The following is a 20,028-nucleotide window of genomic DNA, read 5'->3' on the forward strand; positions in this document are numbered from 1 at the left end:
AAATGCTAACTGAACCTTTATAGTCTGAAATGTCCATTCATTATAAACTCAATGGTACAGTCGAAATATGTGGATGCACAATGCTAGAGCGTATGTCAACAGGTCGTGTGCTGTGTTTATCCAATCAATGACACTGACTTCACAAATACGCAAATAAGAATGTGGGTTTAGGAATATATAATGTGAAACATCTGCTTATGAATATCCAAGGATTAATTGTTAACCCCGGGTTAAATTATTAGCAGTGTAAATCATGAAGCAAGATAACCCAGTATTCCATTTACCCGGGGATTAGAATGACCCAGGGTTAACTATTTCAAGTGTGAAAAGCCCTAGAGGTTCAGTGATGTACTCAACATTATGAATGCCCACCAATCTAATTCTGCAGAAATCTGTGGAGCTTCCTATGGAATTCTGTGTGGGACACACTAGGGTTGTTCCAGGTCACCACAAGGCATCATGGGTCTTTAGTGGGAAATTAACATTTCTGTTCAGAGTCTTTTGGATCGTTTTCTCCCACCCCGCACAGTTATTCAGAACTAAACCGACTTTCACGCTCAATCTCAACTACAAAAAAAAAAAAAAAGACCACAACAGCAAAACAAAGGCCAGAGACACCCTTTCTTTCGTAATCCATTTTTTCGACGTGCATTCTAATCGCCAGTTGTCCTTGAATTTTAAAGTGGGTTTTCTGCTCCCTGCTAATTAGACAAGCTTCCGCTGCCTCTTCTGCTCTCTCTAATTAGATCTTTAACAACAAACAAGAGTCGACCTCTACACAGACTCCTCCATTTGTTAAATGGCTGAGCAGGGCGCAGGTTAGCGAACGCACAACGCCCCCCCCCCCCCTCCCCTCCCGCACCGTCTTTGCGAAACCGTGCCGCACGCATTCCAAGAGTCTCAGACTGCCAGGACACCACAATGGCGGCTTCCTGTTCCATCTGCCTAATTCTGCCGATTACAGGATACTGGAAGAGGCAGTACACAAAGCCGACATTCACACACACAACGGATGTACACAGCTGCTTTGTTTATGCTGACACGGACAATTAGCCCTCAGCTGCACAAGGCGCTCAGTCAGGAAGGTCTTATCTAATAAAGGCAGGGAAAATTACCTTTATTGTTCAGGTAGATTGCCTCTAATGATAGTGCCATCAGTGTAAAAGGATATGAATAAAATGAGGCTGAAAAGAGCTCTTCAGTTGGATGGCAAGACAGCAGAAGCAGCCATCTGGGAGCGAGCCGTTGCCTGATTATCTTCCTCTGCTCATTTTCTTTTCAGAGCATACAAATGATTTACTTTCACTTAAGCAAAGGTGAGAAACAGAGAGGGATCGGGCAACGTTGCTCTGACATCAAAGTTAGAGAAATAATAGCTTTCCTCTGATCTTTCTAAAACAACACATGTTCTCTCGCAGCATGTTCAAGAGGCAACGAGCATCACCTCGGGGGGTTGCGGCGATGTGGGTGTCTGCCACAGAAATGTGTTTAGTCTGTGCACCACAATATGTGTGCAAATTAATGGTTTGCTAATGAACACCAAATCGAATGCTGTTTTAGTTGTATGGACATCTGCTGTAGCGCTTCATCAATAACACAATATCCGGCACATCACCAGAGCTTTTGATAATTCAGCTGGCAGCATGCTAGAGCTGTAAATCTCTGTTTCTGGGTTTAACTGCAGTCTGGCCATAAGAGTTAATGAGAACAGCAATATCACTGCATGTGCCACAAATTTACATTCTGATGAGCTTTAAAAAGTAATCAGAAAACCCCCCAGGGAGAACAACCCTATCTTTATGGACTTTATTTATATAAATTAACAAGTGAAAAGTGGGTTCAAATCAAATCAGTTTTGAAACGTTATCGCTACATGACCAGGGTCAATTTTGTTTGTTCAACTTTTACATGAAAACAGGGCCTGATGGGGCCCTTGCAGAGTTTATATCCCATAATGACTTTTGCTGAAAATTCAAAAATGACTTATGAGTGTCTCAAATGAAAATTACAAACCATTCAGTAATGTTTTGCCATGTACGCAATAATTTCTTGGCAAAATTGTATCTATTTCATTTACTATTGCAAAAAGAAAACGTGACTGTTGAAAATGCTATATTAATATAAATTACATAGAAAACAATATAAATTTATATATATATATATATATATATATATATATATATATATATATATATATACATATATATATATTTATTTTTTTTTTGTTACATATATACACACACATACATACAGTGCATAATTATTAGGCAAGTCGATATTTTGATCATATTTTTTCCAAGCATATTTTACCAATTACAAACCACATCAATCTTAAAGCTGCTGTCCGTAACTTTTTTTGTGTTCAAAATTTACAAAAAGTATATAATGAGAATGTACAACTAAGCAATCGGATTTTATCAAAAATATCTTAATTTGAGTTCCAAAGATGAACAAAGGTCATACGGGTGTGGAACGACATGAGGGTGAGTAATTAAAGACTGAATTTTCAATTTTGGGTGAACTAACCCTTTAAGCATGTGTTCTTTTACAGGTAAAATGGCCCAAAAAGATATTTAACTCCGACTGAAAATTCAAACATTATTAAATGCCTATGACGAGGATGCAATACTAATGCAATACTAGAAATTGCAAAATTAAGACGTGACCAATGGACAGCAAAATGCTCATTGGTTCTGCAGGGTCATACAAAAACATTAAGGTGATGCAAAAATGAGCACACCCCACAACAAAAACTACTACATCTAGTACTTTGCATAGCCTCCATGATTTTTAATGACAGCACCAAGTCCTCTAGGCATGGAATGAACAAGTTGGCGACATTTTGCAACATCTATCTTTTTCCATTCTTCAAGAATGACCTCCTTTAGAGACTGGATGCTGGATGAAGAGTGATGCTCAACTTGTCTCTTCAGAATTCCCCAAAGGTGTTTGATTCGGTTCAGATCAGAAGCCAATGAATCACTTTCACCCTGTTCTTCTTCAGAAATCCAACAGTGGCCTTAGATGTGTGTTTAGGATTATTGTCATGTTGGAAAAGTGCATGATGACCAAGGGCAAGGAGTGATGGTAGCATCTTCTCTTTCAGTATAGAGCAGTACATCTGTGAATTCATGATGCCATCAATGAAATGCAGCTCCCTGACACCAGCAGCACTCATGCAGCCCCACATAAGGACACTGCCACCACCATGTTTCAATGTAGGCACCATGCATTTTTCTTTGTATTCCTCACCTTTGCGACACCATACAGTTTTGAAGCCATCGGTTCCAAAATCATGTATCTTGTTCTCATCACTCCAGAAGTCACTCCAGACTTCTGATCTTCTTGTAGCCTTCACCTTTCTGGTGTTAAGAAATTATTTTCTTTCTCAGGTCTTGTGACATTTCTCTTCCATGTGGTGCCATTGCTGACAGCATGAAATGGGAAGGGGTTTTAACACCCTTTTATAGTCAACTGTCTGCTGGACACCTGTGCAATCAATAATTAGATTCACCTGTGGTAGAATTCTTGTTAAATTAGACATTTGTAGTCTAAAATTTAGCTTTCCTCCAGAGACTTTCAGTGGGGGTGTACTCATTTTTGCATCAATTTGAGTAAAACTGAAAACTTTGTTCTCCAAATTATATTATTAACCTTACTTTCATGTTATAAGTTAAACAGATGTTATATAACACTTATATTGTCAACATTTTGGAAATTGTATATATATATATATATATATATATATATATATATATATATATATATATATATATATATATATATATAAAAGTTGGGACACTATACAAATTGTGAATAAAAAAGGAATTCAATACATTTACAAATCTCATAAACTTCTATTTTATTCACAATAGAATATAGATAACATATCAAATATTGAAAGTGAGACAGTTTGAAATGTCATGCTAAATTTTGGCTCATTTTGGATTTCATGAGATCTACACATTCCAAAAAAGTTGGGACAGGTAGCAATAAGAGGCCGGAAAAGTTCAATGTACATATAAGGAACAGCTGGAGGACCAATTTGCAACTTATTAGGTCAATTGGCAACATGATTGGGTATAAAAAGAGCCTCTCAGAGTGGCAGTGTCTCTCAGAAGTCAAGATGGGCAGAGGATCACCAATTCCCCCAATGCTGCGGCGAAAAATAGTGGAGCAATATAAGAAAGGAGTTTCTCAGAGAAAATTGCAAAGAGTTTGAAGTTATCATCATCTACAGTGCATAATATCATCCAAAGATTCAGAGAATCTCTGTGCGTAAGGGTCAAGGCTGGAAAACCATACTGGATGCCCGTGATCTTCGGGCCCTTAGACGGCACTGCATCACATACAGGAATGCTACTGTAATGGAAATCACAACATGGGATCAGGAATACTTCCAGAAAACATTGTCGGTGAACACAATCCACCGTGCCATTCGCCGTTGCCGGCTAAAACTCTATAGGTCAAAAAAGAAGCCATATCTAAACATGATCCAGAAGCGCAGGCATTTTCTCTGGGCCAAGGCTCATTTAAAATGGACTGTGGCAAAGTGGAAAACTGTTCTGTGGTCAGACGAATCAAAATTTGAAGTTCTTTTTGGAAAACTGGGACGCCATGTCATCCGGACTAAAGAGGACAAGGACAATCCAAGTTGTTATCAGCACTCAGTTCAGAAGCCTGCATCTCTGATGGTATGGGGTTGCATGAGTGCGTGTGGCATGGGCAGCTTACACATCTGGAAAGGCACCATCAATGCTGAAAGGTATATCCAAGTTCTAGAACAACATATGCTCCCATCCAGACATCGTCTCTTTCAGGGAGGACCTTGCATTTTCCAACATGACAATGCCAGACCACATGCTGCATCAATTACATCATCATGGCTGCGTAGAAGGATCTGGGTACTGAAATGGCCAGTCTGCAGTCCAGATCTTTCACACATAGAAAACATTTGGTGCATCATAAAGAGGAAGATGTGACAAAGTAGACCTAAGACAGTTGAGCAACTAGAAGCCTGTATTAGACAAGAATGGGACAACATTCCTATTCCGAATCTTGGGCAACTTGTCTCCTCAGTCCCCAGACGTTCGCAGACTGTTATAAAAAGAAGAGGGGATGCCACACAGTGGTAAACATGGCCTTGTCCCAACTTTTTTGAGATGTGTTGATGCCATGAAATGAACAACTTATTTAAAAAAAAAAATCAACTTATTTTTCCCTTAAAATGATACATTTTCTCAGTTTAAACATTTGATATGTCATCTATGTTGTATTCTGAATAAAATATTGAAATTTGAAACTTCCACATATATACAGCTATGGAAAAAATTGAGACCACTCCAAGTTCAGAAATCAATGTTAAGTGGTCACTTAATTTTTTCCATAGCTGTATATACCAGCCCTGAGCACTACATCAGAGCACCCCATGGACAGTATAGCAAAGAGTCTGTGGCCTGACGTGGGTCCCTGCATTTAAATGGTGTCAACATCTGACAGCAACTATTTAAATTCCATGGCAACCATAAACAGGAGAGCGAGCGCGGTGTGGAAGCAGGTGAAGCTCTCAGGTGTGAACTGCTGAAGACTTTGACTCAGCTCTTAGTTACAGTATCACTGTCCATCTTATCTTCAGCCCAATTATTAATATTCCAGCTATCAGTGCGAAACAAAAGACTCCTTCTTCCATTTGTTTCTCTTTTTTCACTCTCTCAGTAGTCTAATTGGATGTAATTACTCATCTGCAAAACAAATGAGTGGGTTGGCGTTGCCGTGGCGACCAGATCAGCGGGCCCAGCAGTGCGAATCGTTCGCCGAGCCTCATTTCTGACGATAATTACCCCTCTCCCCTTTCTTTCACTCTCACAATCTCTCTCCTGAACAACAGAAAGGCCTGTTACGAAGTTATAACTCCAGTCATCGCTGTTCTACTTGTTTCCATTCTCCCCCTCTCTCCTTGCTTGCAGCCAACAGTGGGTCGGCTCTCTCTGAGTGGATAACGGCTCTCCTCGTTTCCACTTTACCAGTTCACAGAAGTGACCTCAAACTGCCTCCCTCTCTCACTAACACACACACACACACACACACACACACACACACACACACACACACACACACACACACACGTGTCAAACATTCTAAGAGCTTTCGATCTCATTCACAATAAAACACAGACCAGTGTCTGTCCTCCGCCACTTACATGGCTGAGCTGGTTAAGAGTGCACCAGCGAACAAGTGTGTGATTATCCACACACACACACACGCACACGCACACGCACACGCTACTCCCACTCAAATCCCTGGTGGCCATTCGAACAAGCCACTTCATGGCGGATGTCAGTTAGTCCGTCATATTGGCCCCCAAATTAGCTTTGAATTTCAGAGCAGCTGTAATTAGCCTCTTCATTTCCACCTAAGTCAATTTAGAAAGGAGAAAAAAACCCACCGTTGCCTGGATTTAGCTTTCACTTTCCATTCAAAACAGTCCTTTTTGACCGAATGGCTGGCTAATTAACATCACTAGACCCCCTTTTCCGTAAGTGCCGACATTTAATAAATAATACATATTTAATGTCTTGTCATTTTGGTGCTCAGAAAGGCTTTGCTAATGAATTTTAACACATGATTTATTCAGGCATTTTCTGGCATACTCTCAGGTCTCTCTTCGTGCTTTTCTCTGGTTGAATGACAAAGTAACCTCAGAAATTCAGGACGGTAGATCTAAATTAGTGACGGCTCAGTTACAAAGCTTTTGACACTGAGCGTTATGATTTGTGGATGCACACAGCAGGAAGACAACCATCATGCACCACATTTTTTATTTTTTTTGTTTTGTTTTATTCTGAAGTCTTCTTCCTGATCAGACTGAAATGAAACTTAAGTCATATAGAGCTGAGATTTTAAGGGGCTACCCACCACACCCCACACTTTGTTAAATTATTTTAAAGAAATATTACATTTTACAGATAAAAATGGTTACATTTATTAAAAAATGAATAATTATTCACACTTTTTTTTTTATAATTAATCGGGATTAGAAACATTGGAGTCTTCAATATTTTTATATTGTAATAATTTCAGTTACTCTCCAAATTAATGTTGAAACAACTGTAAATATTTGTTTAATTGCATCTTTTTATGAATGACGGCCAGTGTCTCTATGAATTTTTTTTTTTAAACATCAATTATAGACATTCAACATTACAGTATAACTGAAAGCTACCAATATCAGCATTTATTAGGCTTTAAAATAATTTAAGTGAACTTAAAACAATCTTCACATAAACCCATTATAATAAATATCATTTTTACCTGTGGCCTTCCTACCTGTCTAAGGAAATATACAGAAATCAAACACTTTACAGTCTTCACTGCATAAATTATAAATGAAATATAGATGAATCCTAAATAAAGCTACAATTTTTTCTGTTACCTTTGTTCTTTGATTAACATTAATGACAGACATCTCAGGAACTGATTTATTAGGCTGCTGTCATTTTAAGAGCTGCTGCTGCAGAACATGACACAGATCGGACATGCATCTCATTTTCTCAACTCTTTAAATTCATTTAAGATGTTATTTAACTCATTTAAGACTGCTCTTATGAGGATACTTGACAAAACAGGCATTTTGGCATAATTCTGTGTGGTACTGTTTAAGTGGGAAAGAGAACTTGATTCTGGTGCACGTCTTTCTGTGCACACGAGTTGTGTGTGTGTGTCAGACACGACATTCACAGACAGCGCATTCTCGTTTGTACTGTGGCGCTTGAATGGTTTAAAAGCATTTGCGTGAATAAGAGAGTGATCATGTAATGTAATGCTAGCCAAATTATGACAGAAAAAATGGATGCTGTGTTAACTGCATTAAATACTTTTAACGCTTTAAACTGAAAAAAAAATAAAAATAATCGCATGTGTTAACTTGTTAACTTTGACAAGCCCTGATAAAAATATACTAATTAACATATTTATTTTACAAGCATTAATTATAAATGTAAAAATAAATTAGTTTTTAAAATAAATTATACAGATATAACAAATATATAAATATATTATAATATACAATACATTTAAATAAATATTACATAGTGTGTAAAAATATTTACAATTTAAAATAAATATGAAATAATATAAGTAATAATTTACATTTCAAATTTAATGTAAATATATAAATAGATTTTTTTTAATTGAATTTAATAATTGAAATTATAAATAAATAAAACAAATGCATACTACTACTCTTAACCACTGTAGCAAGGTAACAAAAACTGCAAAGTGTCTGTCTGCCATGAACATAGGTGCTATGCAAAATGCAACTGAAACAAACAAACAAACAAACAAACAAAACAGATGCGATTCCTTCAAATCAACCACACAAACCCAACTCTGTGTTTTCACATTAGAGCTAGAGTCTATTTGTCATCAGTGATCTTAGTAGAGCGTCCCATTCTGGGACTGTCCCCCCAATTTTCTAGAGGATTTAAATCACATTCAGTCCAGCAGGAGCTAATGCAATGGGGAACTAGAGCCTGTAGTTTAATGTCACCTCTTATACAGGAGCCAAAACAGCACTCTGCAGAGATGCTTTTTAAGGCTCACAGAGCTTGTTGGGATGAAATGGATAATGATCTCAGATAATGTGAGGTATTTTGCCAAACAGGAGCATCTTCATGCCCGGGCAGGCGGCCCACTGCAGCAGAGCAGAACGTAACACAACATCTCATCTGCTCCCTCAGATACAAACTTGTAATACTACCATGCTTCTATCTATTAATTACAACGATTGTACCTCAATACATTCAGCATTTCATTTCACAATACCGATAGTTCTGTGGGGTGAAAAAAAAAAAAAAAAAAAAAAAAACGACACCAGCAGATTCCGTAGGACACAGGGGTTAAATGCAGCAACCGCTGGCCATTGAAAAAACCCTGACACAGTATTGCTTATTCAAGAGAACATAGCTCAACACTTCACACTCCCACAATACACCAGGGCACAGGAAACTGCCTCCACTGCACTCCATCTGCTGAGCAAACTCATCACTTTCCACTGATCTGTTAGTGTCTTACGACAACTACCAACTCACTGGGGAAAGAGGAGATGAAGACAGGGGGAGAGATGGAAATAGAAGATGGGGGATGAAAAGGTGAGGAAAGAAAATCTGCACATGATGAGGTGAACCAAAAGAGAGAAAGACACACACAAGGTCTTTCTGCCTTAATGATTAGGAATGGGTCGATCCGCATACGGCAACCTCTGGAAAAACAACAAGCATCCCATGATCCTCCAACTGAGAGACCACTGCATATCTCTGAAGGGGACAGAGAGATCCAGGGGGAGATGTCTCAGCAAAGCAGGAAAGGACGAGGCACATCAGTTGGGGACACACGCCAGCAGTGCCTTGCACCAGGGAAATCGGCCTCCAGGAGGCTGTGTGTGCTGCGGAGCCAACAGTCTCTGCAGTCTCTGTCAGGTCCATGGAGACAGACCTTAACCTGAATCACTGAAACTCTCACTTTAACAGGAAACAGCAGTGAAACACTGCAGAATTTAGATGAGGGATTGAATGCGTTCGTGAAAGCAATTCTCCAAGACAATTTAGTCTTGAGTGCAGTTGTACAAGGCCAATAAACTCCAACTGAAAGGGGAAAAATGGTTTGTTACAAGTATACAAGTCTCTGAGATGTTCAGTCTATAAGGTGAGGTATCTAGTTCTCATGTTAATGTTTAAGCACCATGACGGTTGAGACATGACTCACATCAAGATTCTCCAGTGCTCTGAACTATCGAGACTATCGTCAAGCATTTTAAAATTCAACATTTTAAACTTGGACCACATCTGACCTTTAGAAGCACATCCAATGATTCTCTGACAATTTGCATGTATCATTACAAATCATGTGTGGTGACTGCGCAACAATCAAAAGATCCTGTGGTGTGTCTTCATACAACATCTTGTACGATGCAATTTTGAAGGCATTGACACTTCCCATAATGCTTTTCATGTGTAGGTCACAGCAAAACACTAAGAGCAGAGCTGAGCAAAATTCAGAAAAATGACTTTTTTTTTTTTTTTAATTAACGAGTGTGAATTTGTGAATCCATCAACCTTAAATCATGGCTTTTTATACTTTTTTTAAACATTCAAATAAGGCTTTGTCAAGCCAACATTTAAAGCTTTCCTAGTTTAAAAATTAAAATGAATTTCTTTGAATGGAAATCATTTGAATTTCACTTCCTTATATTCAAATTCAAAAAGTCATTTATATCTTTAACTACCCTTAACAGGTTAGTTCAATCCAGAATGTAAATTCTGTCATTAATTACTCACCTTTATGTCATTCCAAATCCTTAAGATTTTTGTTCATCTTTAGAACACAAATGAAGATATTTTGATGACAGAACGCTGTCAGATTTCCTTCCGTAGACTGCTTTCGCAATTGAAACTTTGACACTTCAAAAGTTCATAAAGACATCGGAAAACTAATCCATATGAATCAAGCGGTTTAGTCCAAATTTTCTGAAGAAAATCGATGTTTTTTTTTATTTTTTATGATGAACAGATTTAATTTAGGCTTTTACTCACATGTAAACATTGATCAGTGAACATAAGCACAAATTCAACCGAACCTGTATAACACAGAAGAACAAACGTGCTGCGTAACCATTGAGGTTCATTCTCGTGTGTTACGCAGCACGTTTGAGCTTCGGGAAGAGGTTTGTTCTTGTGCGTTATACTGGTTCGGTTGAATTTCTGCTTATGTTCGGTGATCAATGTTTACATATGAATAAAAGCCTAAATTAAATCTATACATCATAACAAGCGATTGGAAAATTTGGACTAAACCGCTCGATTCATATGGATTAGTTTTCCGATCTCTTTATGAACTTTTTGAAGCATCAAAGTTGCGAAGGCAACATTCATTTGTGTTCTGAAGATGTACAGAAGTCTTACGGGTTTGGAACAACATGAGGGTGAGTAATTAATGACAGATTTTTCATTTTGGGGTGAACTAACCCTTTAAACCTGTGTGCACCACTTTAAACTTTGATAAAGTCTCTAGACCATCAACTAAGATGGATGTACCCTTCTGAGCTACAGAGTCATTCACAACTGGAGGACACTCCTAAAACAAACATTTCCCACACACCGTAAAGTTCATGTTCAAGACATTGGATCTGATCTCATCTGCACTCTCTTACTGATTGGCATTAACCTTGGATAGACTGCCAAGCACGGAACTAACTGTAGCCAGCCTTAGCAGAGATTTTTGTCTTTGGATGGAGTAAATAAGTGAAATGACAGACGGATTAGGGCACATGATGAGTGAACGGTGACAGACAGGACACAAATTTTCTTGTGAAGAGTGTGTTTTCGGCTGGGGGAGCAGTAGCCACTCAGAACACAGGCGGTAAAGAGTGTTTACCTGGCCCTGCGTTCTGTGGGTACGCCATGTAGCCGCTTCTTCCCCGGGTCGCCCTACCTGAGCCTCGAGCCGCCGCCACTGCTGCCGCTGCCACGGGTCCGTACGCCGTCGCTGGGAAACCTGCTGAGAGAAGAAAATGATTTACTAGTGCTCTTCATCTCAATCAAATTTACAGCCACATGAAAGTAGCGGAGCTTCAAGGAACAACTCCATTCACATTAACGCAACACACACAGGGGAGATGCTACATCATCGTTCAAATTATTACATATAAATCAAAAGAACTCAAATATAATTACTCAAATAAAAATGTTTAGAGTGGAGCTAGCAGGATTGATCTACAGCATCTCTCACATTTTTGGCAACATTTTAATTACAGACAGCACAGGAACACGGTGCCCATGGAGGGACCGTCAGCTATTTCTTTCGCACACAGGCTGGGAAAATTGCAATATATTAAAGTTTATTTGCACTCACTTTCGACCGCTTCAGAAGCTTTCATAATAACACTCTAATTTGATGCGAGCAGCACTGAATTATGGGTATTTATAAAAACGGTAACTCCACCAGGAGGACAAATGTACTTGTTTGCCTGAACGCCACTAGAGGATATAGAAACCGTATGATTTAACACACGGCGACAGCGCCTGTCCACCCTCATGTGTTAGCAGAGTTGACTGAGATGCATCAGAGCTCAATCCATCATTGTGATCATTTGTATGGTGGACATGGAGCGTGAGCGGACTGAGCAGAGCTGAGAGCAGAGAATTGTAGGATTAATTGCTTGCAACTGAGTGCCTATTATCTCACTGAGAAGCATCAGAGGACATGTGGTCCTCTTTAAGGTCCATAATGGCAGGTAGTAATGATTGTGTGTGTGTGTGTGTGTGTGTGTGTGTGTCCATACAGCTCATTTAAATGTGCTTCTTGGAAGCTGAAAAAAAAAAAAAAAAAAAAATCAGCCGTCTGTGGTTTCTACTCAACTTATTATTGAACAACTAGGCAAACTCTGTTGAATGACATTGTGATTCACAGCATGCAATTTGTTTGTGGTAAACAGAGACTGCTGAAGAATCTACATATTTAACGACAGTCGCGAGTTCAGTGTTCAAACAATGTAATCAAACATAATCATCATCATTGTTGAAGCCAACTAAAGAAATCCACCAGGCCAGAGTATCTACAGCTCTATTATTTCATAACAAACGTAATTACAGTCCCGGCACTTTAATGAAGGCGTGTATCTGCGTCTGACAGCTGCTAATCAGAGCAGTAAAAACTTGCAGGGGGTCTAAAGCCCATCTACAGTATGTCATTACACTAAATTGTAATTCACAACTCTGACGGTGGAGTGGCTTAATAGGTAAACATTTGAGATTGGCAACTCAATATTTCTAAGCTTAAAAACCTAGATGGGGTGATCCATTAACTATCACCATTTATCACCAACTTTGAGCAGGGCATTTAACCTTCTGGTTACTCTAGGGACTGTTCTTATATTACACTGCAAACCAGGTGATAACGCATCAAGAGATAATTTACAACTAACATCTTGATCTGAATTTTCGTTGTAAGCTGTGACTGTCAAAAGATATTTTGGTGGAGATTTTTCTGTAACATGTTGTGATTGGTTCCACAGGAAACAGCAAAAAAAACCCAAAAAAAACAAAGAGAAAACATGCTATTCAGCCACTCAATAAAAATAATATTCTATATAAATATTTATAAAATATAAAACAATATTTGACAATATTTGGCTACTCAATAAAAGAATGAAGAATTAATAAAATTAAGAGAAATTTTGCCATATGGCTACTGAATAATAAAATAAAAAAATAAAATGATGAGAAAAAAAATCCATATGGTCACTTAAAATATGGAAAGTAAATGAAAAATGAAAATAAGAAAATAATGAAAAAACAAAATAAATGGAAAAAAGAAATCATGATGTAGAAGACAATAATGTTGAATATAAGAGTCTGTTTTGTAGAGCACAAAGAAAGAACAAAGACAATAAAAAGAGGAGTAAAAATAAACAGGTCAAGATTAAGGATGGTTACAGATAATCAAACCTCTGTGGTCTCTCTGGTTTAAATTACGCATGTCATTTCCTGTTTCTTTCCTCAGCTCATTAATCTCTTCACAAAACACAAATCAGTATGCTAATGCTAATGCTAATGAAGGTCACGCGTCCCTGCTTCTCTTTTGCGCCGCTTGCTGTTGCCGAGCACAAGTGTCCTTCACAAAAGTGTCACAAGTCATTCGTGCTGCTTTTTCCCCTTGCCTCTTTCCTCTGCACAGCATCTTCTGTCCCCCAGTGGCCTCTCTCCCTGTGCCAAAGTTAGCACTGGAACAAAGTTCTTGCGAGAGATTAACTTTGGCGGATTAGGTGGGTTAATTATTAGATCTCGGAGACTCATTGTTTTGTGTTTCCGTCGTGAGAGGCTGCTTGAGAGAGGCGCTGCAGCATTAAATCAATTTCATGGGCTTTTCATTACAGACGAGATAACGCCAACATTTAGCATTCAGTTTTATAGCGTTATTTGAATCTGCTCCAGTGAATGGGCTGATGGGAGAGAAAAACCCTGCTGAGAGGGCACAAGGACACAGTGCTTTCCCTTCTTCTGCCAGAGCCCCATGGGCACCGTAAAACCGCACACATGGACCCCGAGGGAGTGCAGAAGGGGTCTACGACACTGAATCTTCTTGGCTCTGAGGAACAGAGGAACATTGAAGAACATACCCCTTTTCCAGCATGAACCGGGTGCTCGTTCAGAGCTAGTGCTATTGCCGGTTCGGAGTTGGTTCGACTGATGAGCCTTCTAAGAACCGGCTTGCTTTTCCATGGGCTATAGAGCATTTGGACCCGGAAGCGCTGCCGCGTGACGTCAGACTTTACAGCCGAATTGATGCTCATGGCTTTGCAAACCTACATCGGCAACCAAACATTTGTATAGATGGAGATTACAATTGAGCTGCTATTAGCTGGATTAGCTGCTATTTCAAAAATGGCAGTCACAAGTTTTTGTTCATCTTGCTCGTCCCAGCAACCCCGCCCCCATCCCCTGACGCAAGCGGTTCTTACTTCTAGACCAGTAATGTATTGGTGCTACTTACGAACCACTTTTCCTGGTTAAGAGCTGGTGCTTTGGGTGTTGAAAGGCAAAGAACTGATTTGAAACTATGCTCAAACTGCCTTGGTGGAAAAGGGGTAGCAGAATACCCAAGAAACCAGCCAGCGATGCCCTAAAAACGGATTTCTTCTTACAGAAAATTTACAAATCTATTTCTTACAATTAAGCAGTGGCCTCATTTTAATGGATGGCACACAGAGAGAAAGATGTTCTTTTGATCAGACTAGGGTTACCCTGCTTTAGGAAACAGCTGCTGAAAAGAGCCACACGTCCTGAAATCAGGCTATAAATACATCTGATGTGAGCCCACACACACACGGTTTGTGTCCTATCAAGCAACACGGAGCTGTGAAATGACAAAATCTGTGCCTTCATCTTTCCTTCATTGCCCACTTTGAAAGGAAAATAAAAACAATGAAAGATGCCATAATAAGAGCTGGGAAAGGCAGGAGCCTCAGCTCTCTTTTCATCTGTACAGCAAGTGACCTGTTGTTGCTGTCCTCCTTAAAAAAAAAAAAAAAAAAAAAGATGCATCATTTGTAGTTTTGCGAAAGCTTTTCATGCGATATCAAAGGTGGAATCTTGGCAGCTTTTGGCACAGGTGGTGTCTATATGAAGAACACAACATGCAAACATATACACATTTCTTTGCTTCCTTCACAACAATATAAACACACCGAGGAGCCATTATGAATGGGTTTTTGTGCACAGGTGTCTAAACTAAGATCACTTTTCATATGTGAGAGATTTTGCCCAAAATGAAACCATTTACTATGCTGGACCTTCATCGTGAGAGTCTTCTGACTTTGATTAGGGGACAAAAAGTAATTTTGCCAGGCAGATTAAAGGGCTCAATCTTTTTTTAGCCCTTTCATACACCATTAAACTTAACGATGAAGGCGGGAGTAGAAATCTCCACAAGATCCCTGGATGTCACGAAACCCTCAAACGCCAGCCAGCTGCATGCTTCACCCCACACCGCAATAAGAGATGATTTTACGGGCAGCCGTGACTGCGCAACTCCAACAAGAGTACGATTTCATCTCACTGAACATTAGTTTGGTTTTGGACACATATGGGCCGTGAATCACATGTAAAAGTGTGTGTGTAATGGAGAGAAGTATAGTTACACCTCTATAGCACCACTCTAAAGCAGATGTCCCGGAGATGACGCACGTTTCCTACCGCTCATCTAATCATAAAACAAAACCATCTCTCCGCGTCCTTCGACAGATCGGGCCCTTGTGCCAGAACGCGATCAAGCAGGCCGAACTTTGTTGTCGAAAATAAATCATTCCCTGCCCAGGCACAAAAGAGCCGAAGCGCTTGGCCTGTTTCTAATGGAAGTGTTTCCAGGATGATGGGTTCTGCCGACCTTAGGTGAAGATTTTAAATGTGTCAAGTTTAGCTAAGCCTGCCTTCTATGAAAAAAAATTGAGAATTTGCGTGAAATATCACAAAAAAATTCAATGTAATATTCTAGGGATTCTGGGTGACAGGTGTCAGCGGTGATCCACTGAGAACTCGAGGAGCTCAGGGCATTAGCAGGAAGGACTCCACCCTCTTAACGAGCAGCCTGACATGTTAGCTAGAAGCACTTAGTATTAATTAGCAAAGCCACCTCATTATTACCCAAGTAAACACTTCTAATTTGTTATGCATTTTAATGGCCTTCACCAAACACTTAAGAAACATCTTTAGGCATTTAAAAAAAACAAGACAGCTAGGAAATAACTGGAAGACACTGACTGCTAGTGCAGTGGAGCTTGGTTTAAAGATTTGTGGGTTCTTTGAGAAGATCTGATCAGCTTTTATGAGAATGAGAGAAAGAGCCCTAAAAAAATAAATAAATAAATAAATCACCTACAAACGTAGGTGTTTGTCCTATGATCTATATATGGGTCACTGACAAATAAAGCTTAAAAAAAAAAATCTTTTCAAAATGTAATTCATATTTTTGAGTCATAAAAAATGTGTTTCAACAAGTTTTAGTTGTTAAATAACATTAAATAACATGTTTTTTTTGTCAGGCGGTACAACCAAATGTATGTATGAATATACTGTAGTTGTACCACCTGACATGGAAAGTGTACCAACCATATCCATACTTGAAATGAACAGTTTTTACCGGTATTTGAGAGAGATCTACAAACTTTTTCACTCCGCCACAAGGATCAGTTGGAGTCCTCTGGATGATGCATTATGTTTACTGTTATTACCTTGTCAATTCATAATAAAAGAGCCATGTTTGCAGTTGTGCCACCCTGACATTCAAAATACTGAACAAAAGTTTTTCAATTATTTCAACGGCTTTAAAACTACTGATATTTATAAAATGTGTTTATATGAAAGGTTTCAAACTTAAAATAAATGTATGCCATAGTCTTTAGTCTTTAGTTTTTATTTATTTTTATTATTAAGACACCATTTTAAATAGTTTTCTCGCCTATTGATTTGTCCGGACAGTTGCACCACCTGACATTTTGAGGGTTTAGGATAACACAACATAAAATACTATGTATTATTTAAATGTACTAAAAATTAATTCAAACTAAATAGGTTTTATAGAATAAAGTGATATATGTCATGAATTTATCAAATTATTTTAAAAGAAAATAATGCACTTGGACACAAAAATATGCACTTCATGTCACTGACCCATATATAATAATTATATTTATATATGGTAAAGATATGGTAAAATACTACACTAACTTCCACATTTCTTTCTTTTTATGTGGCATATAAAACGAAAACTAAAATAGTGTAATACATCTGTAAGTGTGGGTGTGCAAGAAACAAAAACCCTAAACTCAAAATTCAATGCACAGTCGAGATAATACAAAGACAGACCGAGCATTAAAAAAATAATAGGGGCACAACGGCTCTCAAAAAGTCTCCTTACAGATGGTTGATTTCCATAATGACAGCAGAGACGGAGAGATCACTGGGTTTGTCAGAGGCTCATTCGTGATCTCAGACGGATTCAGATTGTGTGAGAGAGAATTACTGACTTTAAGACTTTAAGTGTGTGTGTGCCCCACTGCTGTCCTGTTTCAGGGTTCATTTCTAGTTTCAGTACTATAGAAACCGAGAAAGAAACAGATGTTGGTGTAGTGTGATTTTATGGTATTTCGGTGTCAGGCGCCGTCACATAAAGATGAGTAACTGTGCAAGAGTTTGAGGCTCACCACAGATCAGAGCACACTTGTGTTTGAGTGAATGTGTGTGTTTGTGTGAATGGGAATGTCAGCTTGTGTGTATGTGTATCATTTTATGGATCAGGATGAGTCAACCCAGTCAAATTTAATTTATGACTATTCTGAATAGAAATGTTTGAAGAACTACAAGGCTCTGTGAAAAAGAGAAAACAATGTGTCTCATAAAACATTTTTATGTGTGATGCTCTCATCAATAAAAACAAAGACAAAAATAGCTACTATTTGTGTTCCTTTAACTAAAATAGGAATAACATTTACTGAGTAGGAATAATGGAATAAACTACACTGGGTTACACTTTATTTTAAGGTGTCCGTGTTACAGTGTAATTAAACATTTAAGTACTGAGTAATAATAATAAACTACATGTACTTACTATAGGGTTAGGATGGGGTTGGGTTTTGGGTTAATTGCATGCAATTATGCATAATATATAGTTATTACTACATTCATTTCATGTAACATTTAACAATGACACTGTAAAATAAAGTGTTACCCAACACTGTTCATATTACAAAGAACATTTGTAGTTTCAAACATGTTGGGGAAAGACCAGCGTCCATCAAAACATCCATCACACCCACAGAAGAAAAACCCATTAGCTCTGCTCATGATATCAGTAGGCAGGTGGCCATCCACAGGACACTCATATCAACACTAATATCTGCCACCAGCTGCAGAGCAATGTGCTCACCTTCACGCCTCTAACACAATACACACAGCTTTTACTCACATTGTCATACACTCGCTTCACACATGTATGCATGTAACAAGCTCCCAAAATGATACAATGATTCTGAATTACAGCAAGAAGATACATGACAGACAGACAGATATAGATTGATATAGACAGACACTCACACACAGACTCACCTGGAAACTGGTAGCTATAGCTAGGAGAAAATCCTGTGTATCCACGACCATACGTTGCCACAATGTTTGGATAACCTACGAACACACATACAGACAAAAACAGTATCAGTTCATTTTCTAATTTATAGTTGTGCCTTGTGGGGTAAAATCATGCTCAACCCTCATGACTTTGAGGCGATTCTGGCTGAGCATGTATGTTTGTTCCGCATCTTACCAGCAGCCAGTTTGCGCTTGTCCTATGCTTACATTTACAAAATTAGACTAAAATAATGAAAATAAAGGTTCATGTTTAATAAAAACTTTTATGAAATTAAACGAAAATGTTTAACAGAATTAGAAAATATTTTTAGAGATTGTCATTTAATTTAGTTTTATATGTGTATCAGTTTTATATGCTGTGCGATATTCTAGCGATAACAGCACTCCTATCTTTTCACCGTTATCATTCTGCTAGAAGGTGACTGTCATGGCGGCCGAACAAATCCCCCAATTTTTATTTATTTATTTATTTATTTTTAAATACTACACTTGTTGTACCACAAACTGTAGTTTTAAGTGGTTTTTTTTTAAGGCAAGAATGTAGTTGTTTAAACCTGAAATATGTGACTCAAATGTAGTCATAGTGCCTATTTTACAATTTGTTTAGACATTTTTGGAGATGCAAGCTCCAGGCTGTCAGTGGCTGTTCAGTGCTCGTGTACCCGCCGAGAACAGCTTCATCTCGACTTGTGCTTCAGCTCTTATGGGGGGTAAACATGAGATAACATTCATTGTGGGTACATACAACGGACAATCTTTGGTCTTATTAATACATAAATTGTTCCTGAGAAAATCGAATTAGTCTGTGTTGAATTTAATAATTTAATATTAAGACTGTATTAAACTTGCATCCTGTAGAGCACTACTTTTGTACACCTGAATACAACTGTGTTTATTTCCTATTGTCATTTATAATGGCTATTGTTGTTAATTTGTATATTGTTGTCCAATAAATATTATTACATTATACAAATATAATATTTATATTTTATAAACGACAAATACAAATATTGCTTTCCTCAGCTGACATTTTTATAATGGTCATCTAACTGTTGTATAAACGCAATATCACACTCGTAACCATGCAATATAGCTGTATATCAGCACGCTGTGATTACCTACAGCCGAATCACAGCCATGCTGATATACAGCATTATCGCACGGCTACGAGTGTGCCATATATTATTCTTTGTGTGGGTTAGGTGAAGTGTAATAAAAACAAACATTGTCACGTGTTTACTTTACTTCTCGTTGCTGCTTCCTGATGGTTTAGAGGACTACCGAGTCATACCCTGTCATTTCAAATAATAGTAGGAGGCTTGCAAGGCTTTAA

At 38.3% G+C, this 20,028-nt stretch overlaps 1 protein-coding gene across 5 annotated transcripts in view; it reads right to left on the bottom strand.

The window, feature by feature from the left end:
* The window catches only part of msi2a (musashi RNA-binding protein 2a), a 194,437-nt gene that overhangs the window by 14,834 nt on the left and 159,575 nt on the right, over nucleotides 1–20,028 (bottom strand). For 2 of the 5 annotated variants that reach the window (XM_067397645.1, XM_067397649.1), the window contains 2 exons: nucleotides 18,657–18,731; nucleotides 11,431–11,553 (listed from right to left, as the gene is read on the bottom strand). In XM_067397645.1, coding sequence (XP_067253746.1) covers nucleotides 11,431–11,553; nucleotides 18,657–18,731 — 198 coding nt within the window. The remainder of the gene's footprint in view (nucleotides 1–11,430; nucleotides 11,554–18,656; nucleotides 18,732–20,028) is intronic. The other 3 variants (XM_067397648.1, XM_067397646.1, XM_067397647.1) reach the window with 3 other exon arrangements.

The sequence above is a fragment of the Chanodichthys erythropterus genome, chromosome 10 (genome assembly GCF_024489055.1).
Source record: "Chanodichthys erythropterus isolate Z2021 chromosome 10, ASM2448905v1, whole genome shotgun sequence".
NCBI classification, from domain to species: domain Eukaryota; kingdom Metazoa; phylum Chordata; class Actinopteri; order Cypriniformes; family Xenocyprididae; genus Chanodichthys; species Chanodichthys erythropterus.